At 46.7% G+C, this 17,942-nt stretch overlaps 2 protein-coding genes across 3 annotated transcripts in view; one reads left to right on the forward strand and one right to left on the reverse strand.

Moving 5' to 3' along the window:
* The window catches only part of GK5 (glycerol kinase 5), a 246,835-nt gene that overhangs the window by 13,986 nt on the left and 214,907 nt on the right, over positions 1-17,942 (forward strand). The gene's annotated exons all lie outside the window — the stretch shown is intronic.
* LOC146785089 (zinc finger MYM-type protein 1-like) lies at positions 4,242-8,334 on the reverse strand. The gene is made up of 2 exons (XM_085633626.1): positions 6,529-8,334; positions 4,242-4,402 (listed from the first exon to the last, which is right to left on the reverse strand). Exon 1 carries the CDS (start codon positions 8,332-8,334, stop codon positions 6,568-6,570), a length of 1,767 nt encoding a protein of 588 aa, XP_085489752.1. The 3' UTR covers positions 4,242-4,402; positions 6,529-6,567.

The following is a 17,942-nucleotide window of genomic DNA, read 5'->3' on the forward strand; positions in this document are numbered from 1 at the left end:
TTTATTTTTGAAACAGAAGGGTAATGAAACAAAGACTGTGGGGAAAAAACACAGAGCAGTCATTTTTCACTTCACAAACAGTGCAGAAGAAACCAAACCAGACTGCTACATACAGTTCTAAGTGTAAAATGTAATTACGCATATAAACACATTGGGTAACAATATACTGACACACACACCTCAATGCACAGCAGTTCAGCCACTTGCAAAGCAGTGGGCACACATAAGAGAACAATGCACAACTATGTGTACATGCTGTTATCACTGCTGCAGCCTGGGAGTGTGTGGAGCTGCACATTGGGCAGGAAGGATCCTGCAGCAGGACAGGGGCAGCTCCAGGTGAGTGGAACGGGGGGAGGAGCCTACACTGCAGCAGTATCATGGCAGCTGCAGGTGAGTGGCACAGGGGAAGGGTCTGCACGGGGGAGGGGCAGGGCAGAGAGCAGCCTGCATGCAGGAGCACAGTGCAGAGAGCATCCTGCAGCAGCAGCAGCACAAGGCACAGATCAGCTTGCAGCAGCACTGGGGCAGGGAGCCGCCTCCTGCATGCAGGGAAGGGGCAGACAGCACGGAGACAGCCCCAGGTGAGTGTCACAGCGGGGCGCACAAGGGCAGAGCCTACAACAGCACTGGGGTAGAGGACTGGGTGCAGCATGCATCTGCACAAGCCCACCCCCAGGTCGGTGCCACAGGGGAGATGAGCCAGATCACAGCACGGCAGAGAGCATCACACAGCAGTAGGGGATATGTGAGAGGGGTAGTAACGCGCTTCAACGCCTCCTCAGGGGTAAGAGCTATATAAATGCAATTACAATGCAGTAGCCATCCGACAGCCTGCATGAGTGGAGGGTAGATATCAGGGTTCAGCAGTTCAAAACAGAACGGGCTGCACAGGGGAGAGGCTGCATGCAACAGCACCGTGCAGACAGCGGGTTTCAACAAAAATACTAAGCAGAGGTGCATCAGTGCTGTGTCAGACAGCAACCTGCTGCAGCCCAGGGGGCAGAGAGAAGCGGGCACTGCAGCAGTACAGTGGCACCCACAGCAGGGCATTAAGAGTGATCTGCGTGAGGAGCTTATCCATTCTGGGACTTGTGGTCCTCATATAATGGGATCCACTCCACAAACTGCAAAAGATATAGAACTACTGGACTTGATGCGCTACTGATGCAAGCAACTGGTGAACTCAAGAATCCTTATGACATGGGTGGAGCATTTCAAGGACAGGGACTTGCAGTAAGAGGCGACGAGCAACCTCCTGTACCAGAGGTGCAGCTCCGAGTGAGTGTCTCAGAACAAGGGCAGATGACACAAGGCGGCAGCACACGAGCAGATAAGGGATTCAGCAGCACAAGTGAAGCCTCGGGTGAGTGTTGGGAGCAGCAGGTGCAGGACAGGTACTACAAGCAGAAGCTTGCAGGATAGCACTCTTGTAGCAGCACAGAGGCAGATAACAGTGTGCTGTAGTAGAAAAGGGCAGAGAGCAGCACACAGGAGCAGCATTGAGCTCAGTGCGTGTGTGGCATGCATCATGTGAGAGAGGTCAAACAGCCAGAGAAGGGCCCACAGGGGTTTAATAGCATTCAGCAGAGATATTGAGACAGAGGGAAGCAACTAGGGTGGCCACATCTCTCCAGCTCATTCAGTCCTGGACTTTTCACATTCAAATCGTTGCTATAATTTGTTTTACATGAATTAGTACAGTGGAACTTGAAGCAATGAAAGACTACAACACCCAGAATGCATTAGGGTTGGCACATTAACGCCTAGGAATGGAGTTAGGGTATGTGATAAACAGGTGGCCCCTGGTACTGGGAGAGCAACATGGGGGGATGAATATCCCGCACAAAGGAAGGCAGAAAGCAGCCTGCAGAGGGAGAGAGTAGAAAGGCAGAGAGCAATCTGTAACAGCAGAGGGAGAGATTCTGAGGCCACATAGTGTAGCCTGCAGCAGAACCTGGGTTAGACAGCAGCCTGCTCCAGGTATCCTGCAGAAACAGGGGCGGCAGTGGTGGAACAAGGCACTTTGGATCACCACAGAGGACAGAGAGCAGTTTATAGAAGCACCAGGGACAGAGGGCAGTTTATAGAAGCACTGGGGACAGAGAGCAGTTAATGGAAGCACCCTGGATAGAGAGCAGTTTGTTGAAGCACTGGGGACAGAGAGCAGTTTAAAGAAGCATTGGGGACAGGGAAAAATGTACAAAAACACTAGGGACAGAGAGCAGTCAATAGAAGCACAGGGGACAGAGAGCAGTTTATGGAAGCAGAAGGGACAGAGGGCAGTTTATAGAAGCACTGGGGGCAGAGAGCAGTTTATAGAAGCACCGGGGATAGAGAGCAGTTTATAGAAGTACTGGGGATAGAGAGCAGTTTGTAGAAGCACTAGGGACAGAGAGCAGTTTATGGAAGCACCGGGGGGCAGAGAACAGTTTATAGAAGCACTGGGGATAGAGAGCAGTTTGTAGAAGCACTGGTGATAGAGAGCAGTTTGTAGAAGCACTAGGGACAGAGAGCAGTTTATGGAAGCACGGGGGGCAGAGAGCAGTTTATAGAAGCACTGGGGATAGAGAGCAGTTTGTAGAAGCACTGGGGACAGAGAGCAGTTTAAAGAAGCACTGGGGACAGAGAGCAGTTTAAAGAAGCACTGGGGACTGGGAAAAGTTTATAAAAGCACTCGGGGCAGGGAGCAGTCAATAGAAGCACGGGGGACAGAGAGCAGTTTATGGAAGCACCGGGGGCAGACAGCAGTTTATAGAAGCACCGGCGACAGAGAGCACTTTGTAGAACCACTGGTGACAGAGAGCAGTTTATGGAAGCACCAGGGATAGAGAGCAATTTATAGAAGCACCGGGGATAGAGCGCAGTTTGTGGAAGCACCGGGGGCAGAGGGCAGTTTATGGAAGGACCGGGGACAGAGAGCAGTTTATAGAAACACTGGGGACAGACAGCAGTTTATGGCAGAACCGGAGACAGCAGTTTATGGCAGCACCGGGGTCATCAGAGGAGTTTATATAAGCATCGGGGACAGAGGGCAGTTTATGGAAGCTCCGGGGATAGAGAGCAGTTTGTAGAAGCACCGTCCGGGGGCAGAGGGCAGTTTATCGAAGGACCGGGGACAGAGAGCAGTTTATAGAAACACCGCGGACAGAGAGCAGTTTATGGCAGCACCGGAGACAGAGAGCAGTTTACAGAAGCACTGGGGACAACTTGTGCGTGACTTGCACACTCACACATGAAGTTCCTTGTTTGAACAGAGAGGTCATTGGGTTCCTGCCAGTCGCTGATGCAAGAAACACGGCTGTTGGTGCAGCACTCGAACCCTGCTGCAGCTCCACTTCGACGGCTGCCCATGTTCTAAAGAAAACTTACCCTGTGTCCTTGCTGGCACATAGGGTGAAACGCTGAAAAGCAGTCGGAAACATCAGACTGGCACGTCCCCATACCTGCCGTACCTGAATCCACACGCCAGCCAGCACCAGTGCACCACTCCACACACCACGACCAGGGGCGGTGGGTGAGATTTTAAAGTGGTGGGGCGCAAACGAATTAGCATACAGCACCGTAGCGAGCGAGCGCAGCGAGCGAGCCCGAACCCCAAAAGGTGGGTTTGGGGGGATAACCCCCCCCAAGAAAATTTTGAAAAAAAAGAAGAAAAATCGTGCATTTTCAAGCAAATTTGAGAAAGCAGGAAGGTTAATAAAGCAATTGTGAAAGTGCAGTTATTACATTAATAGATGGCATAACATAGGTAGCTGCTTATTCAGTATTACCACAGAGCTTCATACATTCTGTCCTATTATGCTCAGGTGCTGAATTCAGACTATAAGACTCATGGAAATCTCAGCTCTAAGAGTAGAAGAAGTTGCACAGCAGTGTAATGGTTGCCAGGCTCGTTCCGCAGGAGCGTCAGGAACTTGAAGAAAAGTCCACAGTCTTCCCCTACGGCCTTCCGACTCTATTAGACTCTAGAGTAACGAATGGCACGCAAGGGGAAAACAGGGAAACAAAACAAGGAAAGGCGGGGGAAGAAAAACAGTCTTACAACATACTGAATAAGACTCTAGAGTAACGAATGGCAAGCAAGGGGAAAACAGGGAAACAAAACAAGGAAAGGCGGGGGAAGAAAAACAGTCTTACAATATACTGAATATAAAAGAGGCAGCGCAATGCGCTGTTACCGTGATTCTGGTTGAGCTGAACTTTGTACACACACTTCACATAGGTCCACGCAAGTACCCCAAATATAAATGGTATAAAGCAGTGTTTCCCAAACTGTGGTCACATTCCCAGGGGGGTCCTCAGGCAGTAATTTTAAAAGCACAAAAATGTTCCTTGTAGAATCAGCAGTTTTCCAGCAACAATAAAAGTGTCAAGATTACGTCGGTGATTAATGTACCTGCTGGAGAGAGATGAGAGTTGTGTCAAGTGGCAGCTTTGACTTATCTAATGTAGCACAGAGGGTTAATATGCCTACTGCAAAGAACGTGTACCATGCATTTTGAAAAACATTTTTTATGTGCCTAGGTTAGTGGGTTACTGCTTTAGTCACAGATTCTTTTGTTACTGTGCAGTTCATAAGTGACAACCGTAATCTAGCACAGTGACCTATAAACTGTCATCAAAGAGCTGCTTGCAAGCTGCATGATACAAGTTAGAAACATATGTTTGTTTCAAGTCTTTCATTATCCTAATCCTGCTAAAAAGGTTTATTTGGGTGGAAATACATTTTTATTGTTAAAGTCAATGCTAACCACTGTTATGTTCTGAATCCTGAGTTTGTGCTTCTCCAGACCAAGCACTCTTTAAAAATGCCTACCAGTATGAATAACATGTGAATCCTACACCCTGTAGTCGCATTTGCCTTATGTAACATTTTCTATACACTGATTTACACGTATGAATCATTGTCTCCATGGGGCAGATTTGCAAGAAAATTGACTGTGTGTCGCAAGCCATTTGGCTGCGCCGCACTGAGTCACTTTCGAAGCACAGGGATGCGACATATTTACAACAATATGTTGCATCTCTGTGCTTCCCCCTGTGCTGGCGCACAAACTGCTGCCATACGCCTGCACAGGCACATTTGCACCATGGTGCAAGGATGCCTGTGTCGTGGGGAGATTGTTTATGTGCAGGAAGTAACCCTTCCTGCATGTAAACAATCAGAAATGGTGTTTTTCAACTTCTAAGTGTGCTGCATTAGCACACATAGAACTTGCAAAACGTCATTGTTTTACTGATTGTTTATGTGCAGGAAGGGACACCTTCCTGTACATAAACAATCACCAGAGGTAATATCCTGTTTCTATGCGTGCTGCAGAATGCAACATGCATAGAAAGAGGAGAAATTAATAAATTTCTCCAAGTTGCCCCTCCCTACGCCTCCCCTGGGGTGGCGTAGCATTCAGACACATTTCCAGATTTACGATTCCTCGTAAATCTGGAAATGTGTCTGGTTCCATGGGTTATGCGTGGGAACACCCACAGCAACACTCATGGAACGTCCCTTTCACGTAAAGTGCTGTGTGCAATTGGGCCATATTTACAAGACCAATAAAAGTCACGCAGGGTTGCTTTTCCTGCCTTGGAAATATGGGGCACTAAAAATAAATGCGTCACTGGTGCATCACTTTTTGTGACGCACCTGTGGCGCAAGGGGCTTGTAAATCAGCCCCTATATGTGTGTGATTTAAGGTGCTCTGACATCCTTCAATGGTATGAGAGATGTTATAAAACAAATTAAATACATGTGACAGAGGGGCTATGGAGAGATGAGAGGCACTGTTGGAGGAGGATAATATGGGAATCATTGAAGAACCCCAACAAAGATTGTCATATCCTGGTGCATAGTAAGGTCATCATTTACTACTCTTTAAAAGCTGATACAATTCAATATATAATGATACATTTGTTGTAGACTGCACCATTGTTTCCTAAATTGTCTTGGGGGGAGAGCCTCCCAAAGCCCCCTTTGTAGTGGTCAGGCGCACTCACTGCACTAGGTGTGCACTGTATGGGGACTGGTCTGAAAACATTTGCCTGGGCTGCTTTGGGTTTCCAGTCTGGCCCTGGCAGGAGTCTCATACTGCGAAATAAAACCAACCATTTAAAAGTTAGTCATGGAGATGCAGCGCTAACCCTCCTGTTTTTTGCTAATTCTTTCGATATAAAATACTAAAATCCTTAGTAATTCGAGTATCCGTTTTGTGTGCACACGTGTGTTTATTGTTTTCGAATTACTGTTTTAATGTTTGAAATTTAAGTCATACAAATTGCTTGGGGGTCCCCGGCTTCCAGTGGTGACTCAATTGGGGTCCTCAGGAGTAAACAGTTTGGGAACCACTGGTATAAAGGTTTTCGCAATTTGCCAAGGGGAAAGGTTTGATAGGCAACACAAGCAACGAATCGTTCACCCTGCGGGAGACAGGTCCGGCCAGTGAACAAAGGTGAGCAAATCTGTGTAGTCTCCAAATAGAACAAACACTACAAAACTTTTAAAAACAGAGATAACAATGCATTTCTTACCTCAATCAGAATTTTTTGTATTCAAACAAGTAGCAGCATTCACTTTTTGTAGATGAAATCCGCACGTCTCTCTTTCAGTGTAGCAAACTTGTCAATTACTTTCATGTTGAAGTCCGGTATCTTTTGGACTAGCTTGCTCTCTACAGATAGCATCGCCAAAGCATTTAGTCTTTCCTCTAGCATGGTGTTCCTGAGGAATGTCTTTATGCGCTTTAAGGCTGAAAAACATCGTTCAGCTTCTACTGTTGTCATTGGAGTCGTAATCACAATTTTTAGTAAAGTCACTGTCTCTGTAAGTGAGTTTTCCATATGCAGTTTATGAATTAAACTCAGCAAAGTCAAGGCGCTTGTGGCCTTCCGGTACACAGGCATTCCGTAGAGTACAGTTAACTCAGTTCTCAGCTGCTCTTTTTTGAGCATAGGATACGCTTCCACAGCCTGATTCAGAGCACGCTCAGGGAAGGATTCATCATATTGTGCAAACTCTTTACCTTGCAATAAAGTCGCACTCACCAAATGTTTTGTGAACGAAAAGCGTTCTTTCGCCTGCACAATTACAATGTCACATATCTCCTTTCCAATTCGAACCAGAGAGGTGATGTTTTGTCTGCGGTTTGCAAAAACAGAATGCTGCGGCAGTTTGCTCTCTAAATCTTCAACCCCATCTCTCACTTTCATAATCTGTTGTACAAATGCAGATGTATTGGCTTTCACAGAGACAGTATCTAGGTCTTTTCTTTGCAACTGATCGTATAACACATCAACAGGAATCATTATGTCATGAAATAAAAACAGTAAGAACTGAAACTCTTTGTCTTGTAGTGTTCTAATAAAGCCATGGGCTTCATTCTGACTTGTGTGATCAAAGTCTGCTCTGGATGCTATGGCGACAAAACATTTCTCAAGGCCCTCCCTCTGTTCAAAGATTAAGTTGACTGTACGAATGTGAAAGTTCCAACGAGTTGAGGATCCCCTTGGTACGCTTTTGTCCACAATCTCATGAAGGGCTTCTGTTCTTTTGGGGGAACGTGTGAAGAATGCTGCTATGCCTCCGATATCCTGAAAGAAGACTCGTGTCTCTCTGATCTTTGATACCGCCTGTTGCATAATAAGATTGAGTTGGTGGGCGTAACAGTGCACAAAATGAGCATTAGGGTACACATCTCGAATTCTCTTCTGAACTCCACTAAGGCTCCCACTCATTACGGATGCACCGTCATAGCTTTGTGCGATAAGCTTTTGTTTTTGAGGCAGGTCCGGGAAAATTAAGTCCAGTTGACACAGTATTGCTTCAGTGATGGTTGCTGCACTAGAGTCACTTAAATGCGTGAAGCCATAAAATCTTTCCACAATGTTTCTGTCACTGTCAAGGTACCGAAACACTAACACGGACTGTGTTTGAGTGGACACATCAGTGGTGTCATCAGCCTGAATAGCCACAAAGTCTGTGTTTCGCAACTCTTGCACAATATGGCTTCTTATAATTTCGAGCATACAGTCAAGGAGTTCATTTTGTATTGTATTAGAGGTGCCCTTAAAGACTGTAGCATGTGCTAAATGTCTTTCCAAATCCTGGTCTATGGTTGACATTAAATCCACTAGGCCTCGGAAGATCCCGGGTTTTGAGGAAGTTTCTGATTCGTCATGGCCTCGCAATGCCAGTTCGAAAGCACCACAGAAACGAATGCAATCAATGATCTTGGATAGATTTTGTCTGTTCTTATCAACAGCTTCATTGTGTTTTTGAATGGATTTGCGATACGCATCATTTATCTGCTGCTCAATTGGTGCGTCTTCCCCCAACATTCCCAGTCTCGTCAGGTTTTCCAGATGATTTCTTGTGAGCGCATGCTTCTTTATTTTTTCAGCGATGTGCTTCAGGTCGACCATTCCTTGCCGTGTCCAAGAAAAGTCACCGCCAAACAGCAAGCAGGGGAAGCAGAACAGAGAATTTCTTATAGGGCACCCTGTAAGCCAATCAGCTTTTGTGTACCAGGCATTTGAGAATGTACGTTTTGACATTTTTCCTCTGTCCTGGTTAGTTTGCTGTAGGTTTATTTCAGGCTGATGAGGTCCCAATTGTTTTAACTGTAGTTTTTGTTCAAGTGGCCGTGACTGGAATGACTTTGTAATCAGCTCTTGTACTGTATTCATGATGGGGTGTTGCTGGCCTTACCAATATATATATATATATATATATATATTAAAGAAACCTGCCAATAATCAAAGTACAACGTATAAGGTGCAGTGCAATAATATGAAATTTCAGTATAAATACATTATACATATATCTTGTGCATTATCCTAATACATCTCAAATGACTGCTAAAAATAGAGCCGTACTGCCTCCTGCCTCTCTGTGCCATAGTGGTTGCTGGAGGCACTGAAAGACACTGCTTGAGGGCCTTGAGAGTGACCACATACATAGCTCTAACTACGATGTAAAAAAATATATAGCATCAGTTTCCTCACCTTTAACACTGGTGTTTGCTGGGTTGTAGCCGGGGTCGGGTGAGAGAGCAGCAAAGGAGGTTGGGGTCCTCTTGTTGTTTGCTGGAAAATTGCCCCAAAATGCGGTAATGTTTCAGGTTGTTAGGTGCTGAAAATGAAAAGATAACAATTTATTTTTGAAACAGAAGGGTAATGAAACAAAGACTGTGGGGAAAAAACACAGAGCAGTCATTTTTCACTTCACAAACAGTGCAGAAGAAACCAAACCAGACTGCTACATACAGTTCTAAGTGTAAAATGTAATTACGCATATAAACACATTGGGTAACAATATACTGACACACACACCTCAATGCACAGCAGTTCAGCCACTTGCAAAGCAGTGGGCACACATAAGAGAACAATGCACAACTATGTGTACATGCTGTTATCACTGCTGCAGCCTGGGAGTGTGTGGAGCTGCACATTGGGCAGGAAGGATCCTGCAGCAGGACAGGGGCAGCTCCAGGTGAGTGGAACGGGGGGAGGAGCCTACACTGCAGCAGTATCATGGCAGCTGCAGGTGAGTGGCACAGGGGAAGGGTCTGCACGGGGGAGGGGCAGGGCAGAGAGCAGCCTGCATGCAGGAGCACAGTGCAGAGAGCATCCTGCAGCAGCAGCAGCACAAGGCACAGATCAGCTTGCAGCAGCACTGGGGCAGGGAGCCGCCTCCTGCATGCAGGGAAGGGGCAGACAGCACGGAGACAGCCCCAGGTGAGTGTCACAGCGGGGCGCACAAGGGCAGAGCCTACAACAGCACTGGGGTAGAGGACTGGGTGCAGCATGCATCTGCACAAGCCCACCCCCAGGTCGGTGCCACAGGGGAGATGAGCCAGATCACAGCACGGCAGAGAGCATCACACAGCAGTAGGGGATATGTGAGAGGGGTAGTAACGCGCTTCAACGCCTCCTCAGGGGTAAGAGCTATATAAATGCAATTACAATGCAGTAGCCATCCGACAGCCTGCATGAGTGGAGGGTAGATATCAGGGTTCAGCAGTTCAAAACAGAACGGGCTGCACAGGGGAGAGGCTGCATGCAACAGCACCGTGCAGACAGCGGGTTTCAACAAAAATACTAAGCAGAGGTGCATCAGTGCTGTGTCAGACAGCAACCTGCTGCAGCCCAGGGGGCAGAGAGAAGCGGGCACTGCAGCAGTACAGTGGCACCCACAGCAGGGCATTAAGAGTGATCTGCGTGAGGAGCTTATCCATTCTGGGACTTGTGGTCCTCATATAATGGGATCCACTCCACAAACTGCAAAAGATATAGAACTACTGGACTTGATGCGCTACTGATGCAAGCAACTGGTGAACTCAAGAATCCTTATGACATGGGTGGAGCATTTCAAGGACAGGGACTTGCAGTAAGAGGCGACGAGCAACCTCCTGTACCAGAGGTGCAGCTCCGAGTGAGTGTCTCAGAACAAGGGCAGATGACACAAGGCGGCAGCACACGAGCAGATAAGGGATTCAGCAGCACAAGTGAAGCCTCGGGTGAGTGTTGGGAGCAGCAGGTGCAGGACAGGTACTACAAGCAGAAGCTTGCAGGATAGCACTCTTGTAGCAGCACAGAGGCAGATAACAGTGTGCTGTAGTAGAAAAGGGCAGAGAGCAGCACACAGGAGCAGCATTGAGCTCAGTGCGTGTGTGGCATGCATCATGTGAGAGAGGTCAAACAGCCAGAGAAGGGCCCACAGGGGTTTAATAGCATTCAGCAGAGATATTGAGACAGAGGGAAGCAACTAGGGTGGCCACATCTCTCCAGCTCATTCAGTCCTGGACTTTTCACATTCAAATCGTTGCTATAATTTGTTTTACATGAATTAGTACAGTGGAACTTGAAGCAATGAAAGACTACAACACCCAGAATGCATTAGGGTTGGCACATTAACGCCTAGGAATGGAGTTAGGGTATGTGATAAACAGGTGGCCCCTGGTACTGGGAGAGCAACATGGGGGGATGAATATCCCGCACAAAGGAAGGCAGAAAGCAGCCTGCAGAGGGAGAGAGTAGAAAGGCAGAGAGCAATCTGTAACAGCAGAGGGAGAGATTCTGAGGCCACATAGTGTAGCCTGCAGCAGAACCTGGGTTAGACAGCAGCCTGCTCCAGGTATCTTGCAGAAACAGGGGCGGCAGTGGTGGAACAAGGCACTTTGGATCACCACAGAGGACAGAGAGCAGTTTATAGAAGCACCAGGGACAGAGGGCAGTTTATAGAAGCACTGGGGACAGAGAGCAGTTAATGGAAGCACCCTGGATAGAGAGCAGTTTGTTGAAGCACTGGGGACAGAGAGCAGTTTAAAGAAGCATTGGGGACAGGGAAAAATGTACAAAAACACTAGGGACAGAGAGCAGTCAATAGAAGCACAGGGGACAGAGAGCAGTTTATGGAAGCAGAAGGGACAGAGGGCAGTTTATAGAAGCACTGGGGGCAGAGAGCAGTTTATAGAAGCACCGGGGATAGAGAGCAGTTTATAGAAGTACTGGGGATAGAGAGCAGTTTGTAGAAGCACTAGGGACAGAGAGCAGTTTATGGAAGCACCGGGGGGCAGAGAACAGTTTATAGAAGCACTGGGGATAGAGAGCAGTTTGTAGAAGCACTGGGGATAGAGAGCAGTTTGTAGAAGCACTGGTGATAGAGAGCAGTTTGTAGAAGCACTAGGGACAGAGAGCAGTTTATGGAAGCACGGGGGGCAGAGAGCAGTTTATAGAAGCACTGGGGATAGAGAGCAGTTTGTAGAAGCACTGGGGACAGAGAGCAGTTTAAAGAAGCACTGGGGACAGAGAGCAGTTTAAAGAAGCACTGGGGACTGGGAAAAGTTTATAAAAGCACTCGGGGCAGGGAGCAGTCAATAGAAGCACGGGGGACAGAGAGCAGTTTATGGAAGCACCGGGGGCAGACAGCAGTTTATAGAAGCACCGGCGACAGAGAGCACTTTGTAGAACCACTGGTGACAGAGAGCAGTTTATGGAAGCACCAGGGATAGAGAGCAATTTATAGAAGCACCGGGGATAGAGCGCAGTTTGTGGAAGCACCGGGGGCAGAGGGCAGTTTATGGAAGGACCGGGGACAGAGAGCAGTTTATAGAAACACTGGGGACAGACAGCAGTTTATGGCAGCACCGGAGACAGCAGTTTATGGCAGCACCGGGGTCATCAGAGGAGTTTATATAAGCATCGGGGACAGAGGGCAGTTTATGGAAGCTCCGGGGATAGAGAGCAGTTTGTAGAAGCACCGTCCGGGGGCAGAGGGCAGTTTATCGAAGGACCGGGGACAGAGAGCAGTTTATAGAAACACCGCGGACAGAGAGCAGTTTATGGCAGCACCGGAGACAGAGAGCAGTTTACAGAAGCACTGGGGACAACTTGTGCGTGACTTGCACACTCACACATGAAGTTCCTTGTTTGAACAGAGAGGTCATTGGGTTCCTGCCAGTCGCTGATGCAAGAAACACGGCTGTTGGTGCAGCACTCGAACCCTGCTGCAGCTCCACTTCGACGGCTGCCCATGTTCTAAAGAAAACTTACCCTGTGTCCTTGCTGGCACATAGGGTGAAACGCTGAAAAGCAGTCGGAAACATCAGACTGGCACGTCCCCATACCTGCCGTACCTGAATCCACACGCCAGCCAGCACCAGTGCACCACTCCACACACCACGACGAGCGAGGTCCACGAGGCGAGTCCGCGACGCGAGTGAACGACCGTTACCGAACCGGATACGACACTGCAGCGCCGCGCGCCGCAAATGGCCAATCGCTGTGCTGCGCGGTGACCGGCCAATCCTGGCGCTGCATGCAGCGCCAGGATTGGCTTGGAGGGCACACTAACTGCTCGCCCTGTCGCCGCCAGCATAAACCTTAACCTGCACCCCCCCCCCCCCCCTACTAGCTAATGGGGCCCTGGCTGGCTTTAATGTGCGCATGCTCGGGCAAGTTGTTGCCCGAAGCATACATGCGGGAAGAGGAAGACTCACACAGTGTCATGTGTCAATCACGTCACCAGCCCGGCAGCCCGCCCCCCGCGCACTCCCGATTCAGTCGGGTGCTGCCCGGCGGCGCCGGATAAATATCGACCGTGCTAAGTAAGTAAATACTGTAAATGTAAAAACATTTATTTTACTTATTTTTCCATACGGCAGTCGCGGGTCTGGGGCTGGTGGGGCTACGCCCCTACGCCCCAATGGACGCACCGCGGCTGACCACGACGAGCGAGGTCCACGAGGCGAGTCCGCGACGCGAGTGAACGACCGTTACCGAACCGGATACGACACTGCAGCGCCGCGCGCCGCAAATGGCCAATCGCTGTGCTGCGCGGTGACCGGCCAATCCTGGCGCTGCATGCAGCGCCAGGATTGGCTTGGAGGGCACACTAACTGCTCGCCCTGTCGCCGCCAGCATAAACCTTAACCTGCACCCCCCCCCCCCCCTACTAGCTAATGGGGCCCTGGCTGGCTTTAATGTGCGCATGCTCGGGCAAGTTGCTGCCCGAAGCATACATGCGGGAAGAGGAAGACTCACACAGTGTCATGTGTCAATCACGTCACCAGCCCGGCAGCCCGCCCCCCGCGCACTCCCGATTCAGTCGGGTGCTGCCCGGCGGCGCCGGATAAATATCGACCGTGCTAAGTAAGTAAATACTGTAAATGTAAAAACATTTATTTTACTTATTTTTCCATACGGCAGTCGCGGGTCTGGGGCTGGTGGGGCTACGCCCCTACGCCCCAATGGACGCACCGCGGCTGGTGGTTTCAGAAAAAAGCTTTGGGTTAAGCACTGGCCCGTCTTTAACTTCGGATTTTTTGGCACTTAAAGACAGCCCCATGTTTGAAGAATATTGGGACTGCATTACAGCTGTGGAGGACAGAAAACAATATCACCAATTCAGGGTGGGCACTCTTTCAGTAAACTCTTTTGTCGCCAAATGGCGAACGGGCCTTAACCCTGATTGTCCTTTTTGCCCAGCCCAACTGGAAAACATTGTGCATATTTTATTTATTTGTCCAGAGTACAAAACTCCTAGACGGGTCTGGCTTAAACCAATTTGTCTTATTATGGGTTTTCGGTCAGGTATCGAGGCGCTGCGGTGTCTTAAAACAAATACATCCCAAGCTGTGACTATTGCTGTTGCAAAATTCCTCCATTGGACTTGGATTATTCGCGCTAACAAATTACGACTCATTGTATAAAATTGGTAATTTTAAATTCTTGATGAGATTTTATTAAATAAGATATTTATTTATTTATTTTTCACTATTGTTGGTATATATGTGACACTGGTTGCCTACGTTGAGATTTCCTATCTCCTCCTTTGTCTTTTGTACCCCTCTATTTTTTATTTTTTATTTTTTTTTAGATGTTTATAATATTATGTTGTCTTTTATGATGTAAAAATCGAAATAAAGACTTGGAATTGAATTGGTCAGTCAAAGTGCCAATTTGGCATGACGACTGACAAGTTAATTTGTGACCAATTAATAATTCAGTACATAAGTGAAAAAAATGCAAAAAACAACCAACAAAATCACTAAAAAATGCAATACAGATAGTTTAAGTGATATAAGAGCATGAGAGAGATGGAAAAGAGAACATAGGAGCAGTGGTGAAGTTTCTTGCATATATGGAGAAGATATTGAAGTGTTTAGCATGACTAAAGAATATGACAAGCTTAACAAGAGCATAGCATCACATAAGTACATTAGTAAAGTGTATACTAGATGTGAAAAAATGCTTTCACAATTCAAACTCCCAGAATTGTTTTGTGTTAGGTAAAGATTGCAGAAAGTGTGGGCGTAAGGGCCATTTTGCGTGGATATGAAAGATAACTCCACACCCAAATTAGTGGCAATACAAGAAAACTCAATAAGAAGCCAGGAAGTTGCTAAGATTCTGTGTATGGGTGATACTTTTCGTAATGGAGGCAGACAACGTGGATCTAAAGCAGAGTTTAGGCTTAAGGGGGAGAGGATTCCTCTCATGGTGAATTCAGGTTCCAGTTATACAATTATACCAAGAGATGTGTTTCTCTTAATGGCCATATGTTCATCTACTTCGACAAAGACATAACCTCAGCTGGTTATCAAAGGGACAACATAGGCATAATTGGGGTTTTATGTTGACAAAGATAGAATTTCAAGAGAGGCTGGTAGTAGGGAAGGTGTATGCAGCAGTAAATGGTCGGTTGATTTTTGGGTGCGAACATCAATAGGGTCTGCATATAATCATTGATCCAACAACCAAGTCTTGGTAGTCAAGGACACATCAGTGGCCAAGATTGTTGAAGGGACTAAACAGGTGTTTGCAAACAAGTTGGAAGAACTGGAGGGATACTTACATAACATTGTTGTCAAATCTGATGCAATTCCTTTTCAGCATAAGTTAAGGAGGGTACCAGTGGTTGCCAGGAAAGAGGTAAAGAAAATGCTTCATGACATGGTTAAAGAGGGAAGTCTAAGGTTCTGTGTTGATCTACACACTATCAGTGATTGTATTGTGGTTGACAATTACCCTTTGCTGAATATTAATGAATTGGTACTACTACTCCCAGCTGGAATGTTTTTCAGTAAGTTGGATCTCAAACGTGTGTTCCACCAGATCTAACTGCTTAAAGACTTCAAGCCCCTTACAGCTTTTATAACAATGGAGGGCGTCTTTCAGTTCACCAAGATGCCGTTTAATTTGCCATCAACAGCAAGTGTTCTTCAGAGGATGATGGGGGAATTATTCAAGGGCATGATAGTGTGATTTATTTCCAAGACGACATCTAGTGTTTGGAGAAATAACTGAAAACCACAACATTGCTCTCAAGCAAACACTAGATAGCATTGCTGAGGATGGCCTTACTTAAGAGGGAAAAGTGCTAATTTATTGTTGTGGAAATTGAATATCTGGGTTATACATTGTCCAAAGCTGGATTCAGGCCGAAAAGAGATCTGTTGGAAGTAATGAAGAGAGCTCCTGCTCCCCAAGATACAAATCTGCTGCAGTCCTTTTAGGCCTTCAAGAATATTGCTCAAAATTCATGAGGAAATTTGCAAATAAAACTAAGAACTTGAAGAAACGTTTGAGAAAAGTGTGCAGCTTTGTTTGGGAAGAGTGTCAACAATGGTGTTCTATGAATATAAAAATGAAATTTGCACAGCAATGTATTTGTTCCTTTTGACATAAAACTCCGAACTATACTTACTGTGGCAGCTAGTGTGATAGGTATAAGGGCTATATTCTCCCAAGTTCATAGTAGTGACATATGATATGATAAACACTACTAAAGCACACTTTTACCCAGCGATGTCTTGGTGCAAAGATAGCCAGTCCTGATAAAAGAAGATCCTTTTTATATCTATAGGGAAGAAAGAAAGATTTTAATAAGTGTCCTAAATCGAAAATGATCAACAGCTGCTTTGACTTCATTAGGCAGAGACTTAGACAGTTAGCTTTAAGGAAGGAAAATGTGTCCCCTCCCCATCTGCCCTGTCTAATTCTGGGACCCATCACATATCTTCTATTGGAGGATCTGAGAGGTCTCACTTGGCCTTGATGGAGCCTGACCCATTCTTATGTAATGCTCTGTGAATCATACACAGAGCTTTAAACATTGACCGGTTCCAGATTGGCAAGGAATGCAGACTTACTAATGCAGGCCTTTCATAGTCTCAGAAATGGAGTGGTATCTTGGTATAACCAAAACCAAGCGGGCTGCTGCATTCTGTACCTTGTGGTAAATAATTTAATTACCGGAACTTAATTTGATGCGGAAAATCTATAATAATAGCTCAGTAAAATAAGAGGCAGAATCCGTGGTATTAGAGGTTCGGAACGGGCTTTATTCCAAAATCAATCCGAATTGAGGACTTCATGTTCCATCACCACGAAGGTTCAGGAAGTGAAGGACCTACTTTATTGACAAGTAATCATTTTTATACAATAGGCATTACAGTGAAACAGATGGAGGAGGCGTAACAATTGATAGCAAAGATAAAACATACATGCGTAGCTAGAGTGGGTGTAACTGGGCGTAACTAAAGAACGTCATCAGGTATGATGTCATAATAGGGTGGTTCCATGAAAGAATTTCGCAATGTCAGCAGAAATACTTGGCAGAAATGCGCGCGCAGCAGCATGACGTGTGATTGACGTGCAACTAGGGGGTGAAGGGGACTTGACATTTAGCTCTACATGTGGCGACAGAAGTCTGGGGGGTCAAGTCAACCTAATCCCAAATCATATCTAACATCCTATGTTTGAAGAACTGTGTTATCCAAAAAGAAAGGTCTTTCGAACAAAATCTATTCTATACTGACTGTGAGTGCGTGTACAAGCGTCTAAGTGTCTATACTAGATGCGAGGGCAGAAATCTTCCATAGTAACAGGGCTATGAATTACTTGCATAAAGACAGAGGAGCCGGGCCCTTTGCTCGGTAGCTGGAAGAATGTTTACTTAAACTACTAGACAGGAATGCATTGGATGGGGAGCGGAGCAGATAATTTCGAAGGTGAAATACAGTTTCTTGGCAGGCAACAGGCTGGAGTCAGGCACCGTTAGCCGCGCAGGGAGTAGGACAAAGTTCATGGATACAGATGCGAGCTCAGACTGGAGCTTTCAGAGGCAGAAGGCAAGAAAAGGTTTGATGGCAGAATCAGGGCCTACTCGCCTGGACTGTAAAATGGCATAAATGAACCATTATAAAGCCGGTGGCCTTTCATACTTAGGAATGGAATATCCGGCCCATTCATGGCGGATCTGAAAGAGGACATGTTGACGGTGGACGCACATGTGTTTGCGTCTTCATAACTGGAACTGGAGGGAACATACATGTACTTGTGATTTATACATGAAACCGTTGGGGTCCAAGATAGGGGACATAACTGATCAGAAAAATCCATATTTCCACATTCCCTCCTTGTCCCCTACTTGCCCGTTAAGA

The sequence above is a fragment of the Triturus cristatus genome, chromosome 11, assembly GCF_964204655.1.
Source record: "Triturus cristatus chromosome 11, aTriCri1.1, whole genome shotgun sequence".
NCBI lineage: Eukaryota > Metazoa > Chordata > Amphibia > Caudata > Salamandridae > Triturus > Triturus cristatus.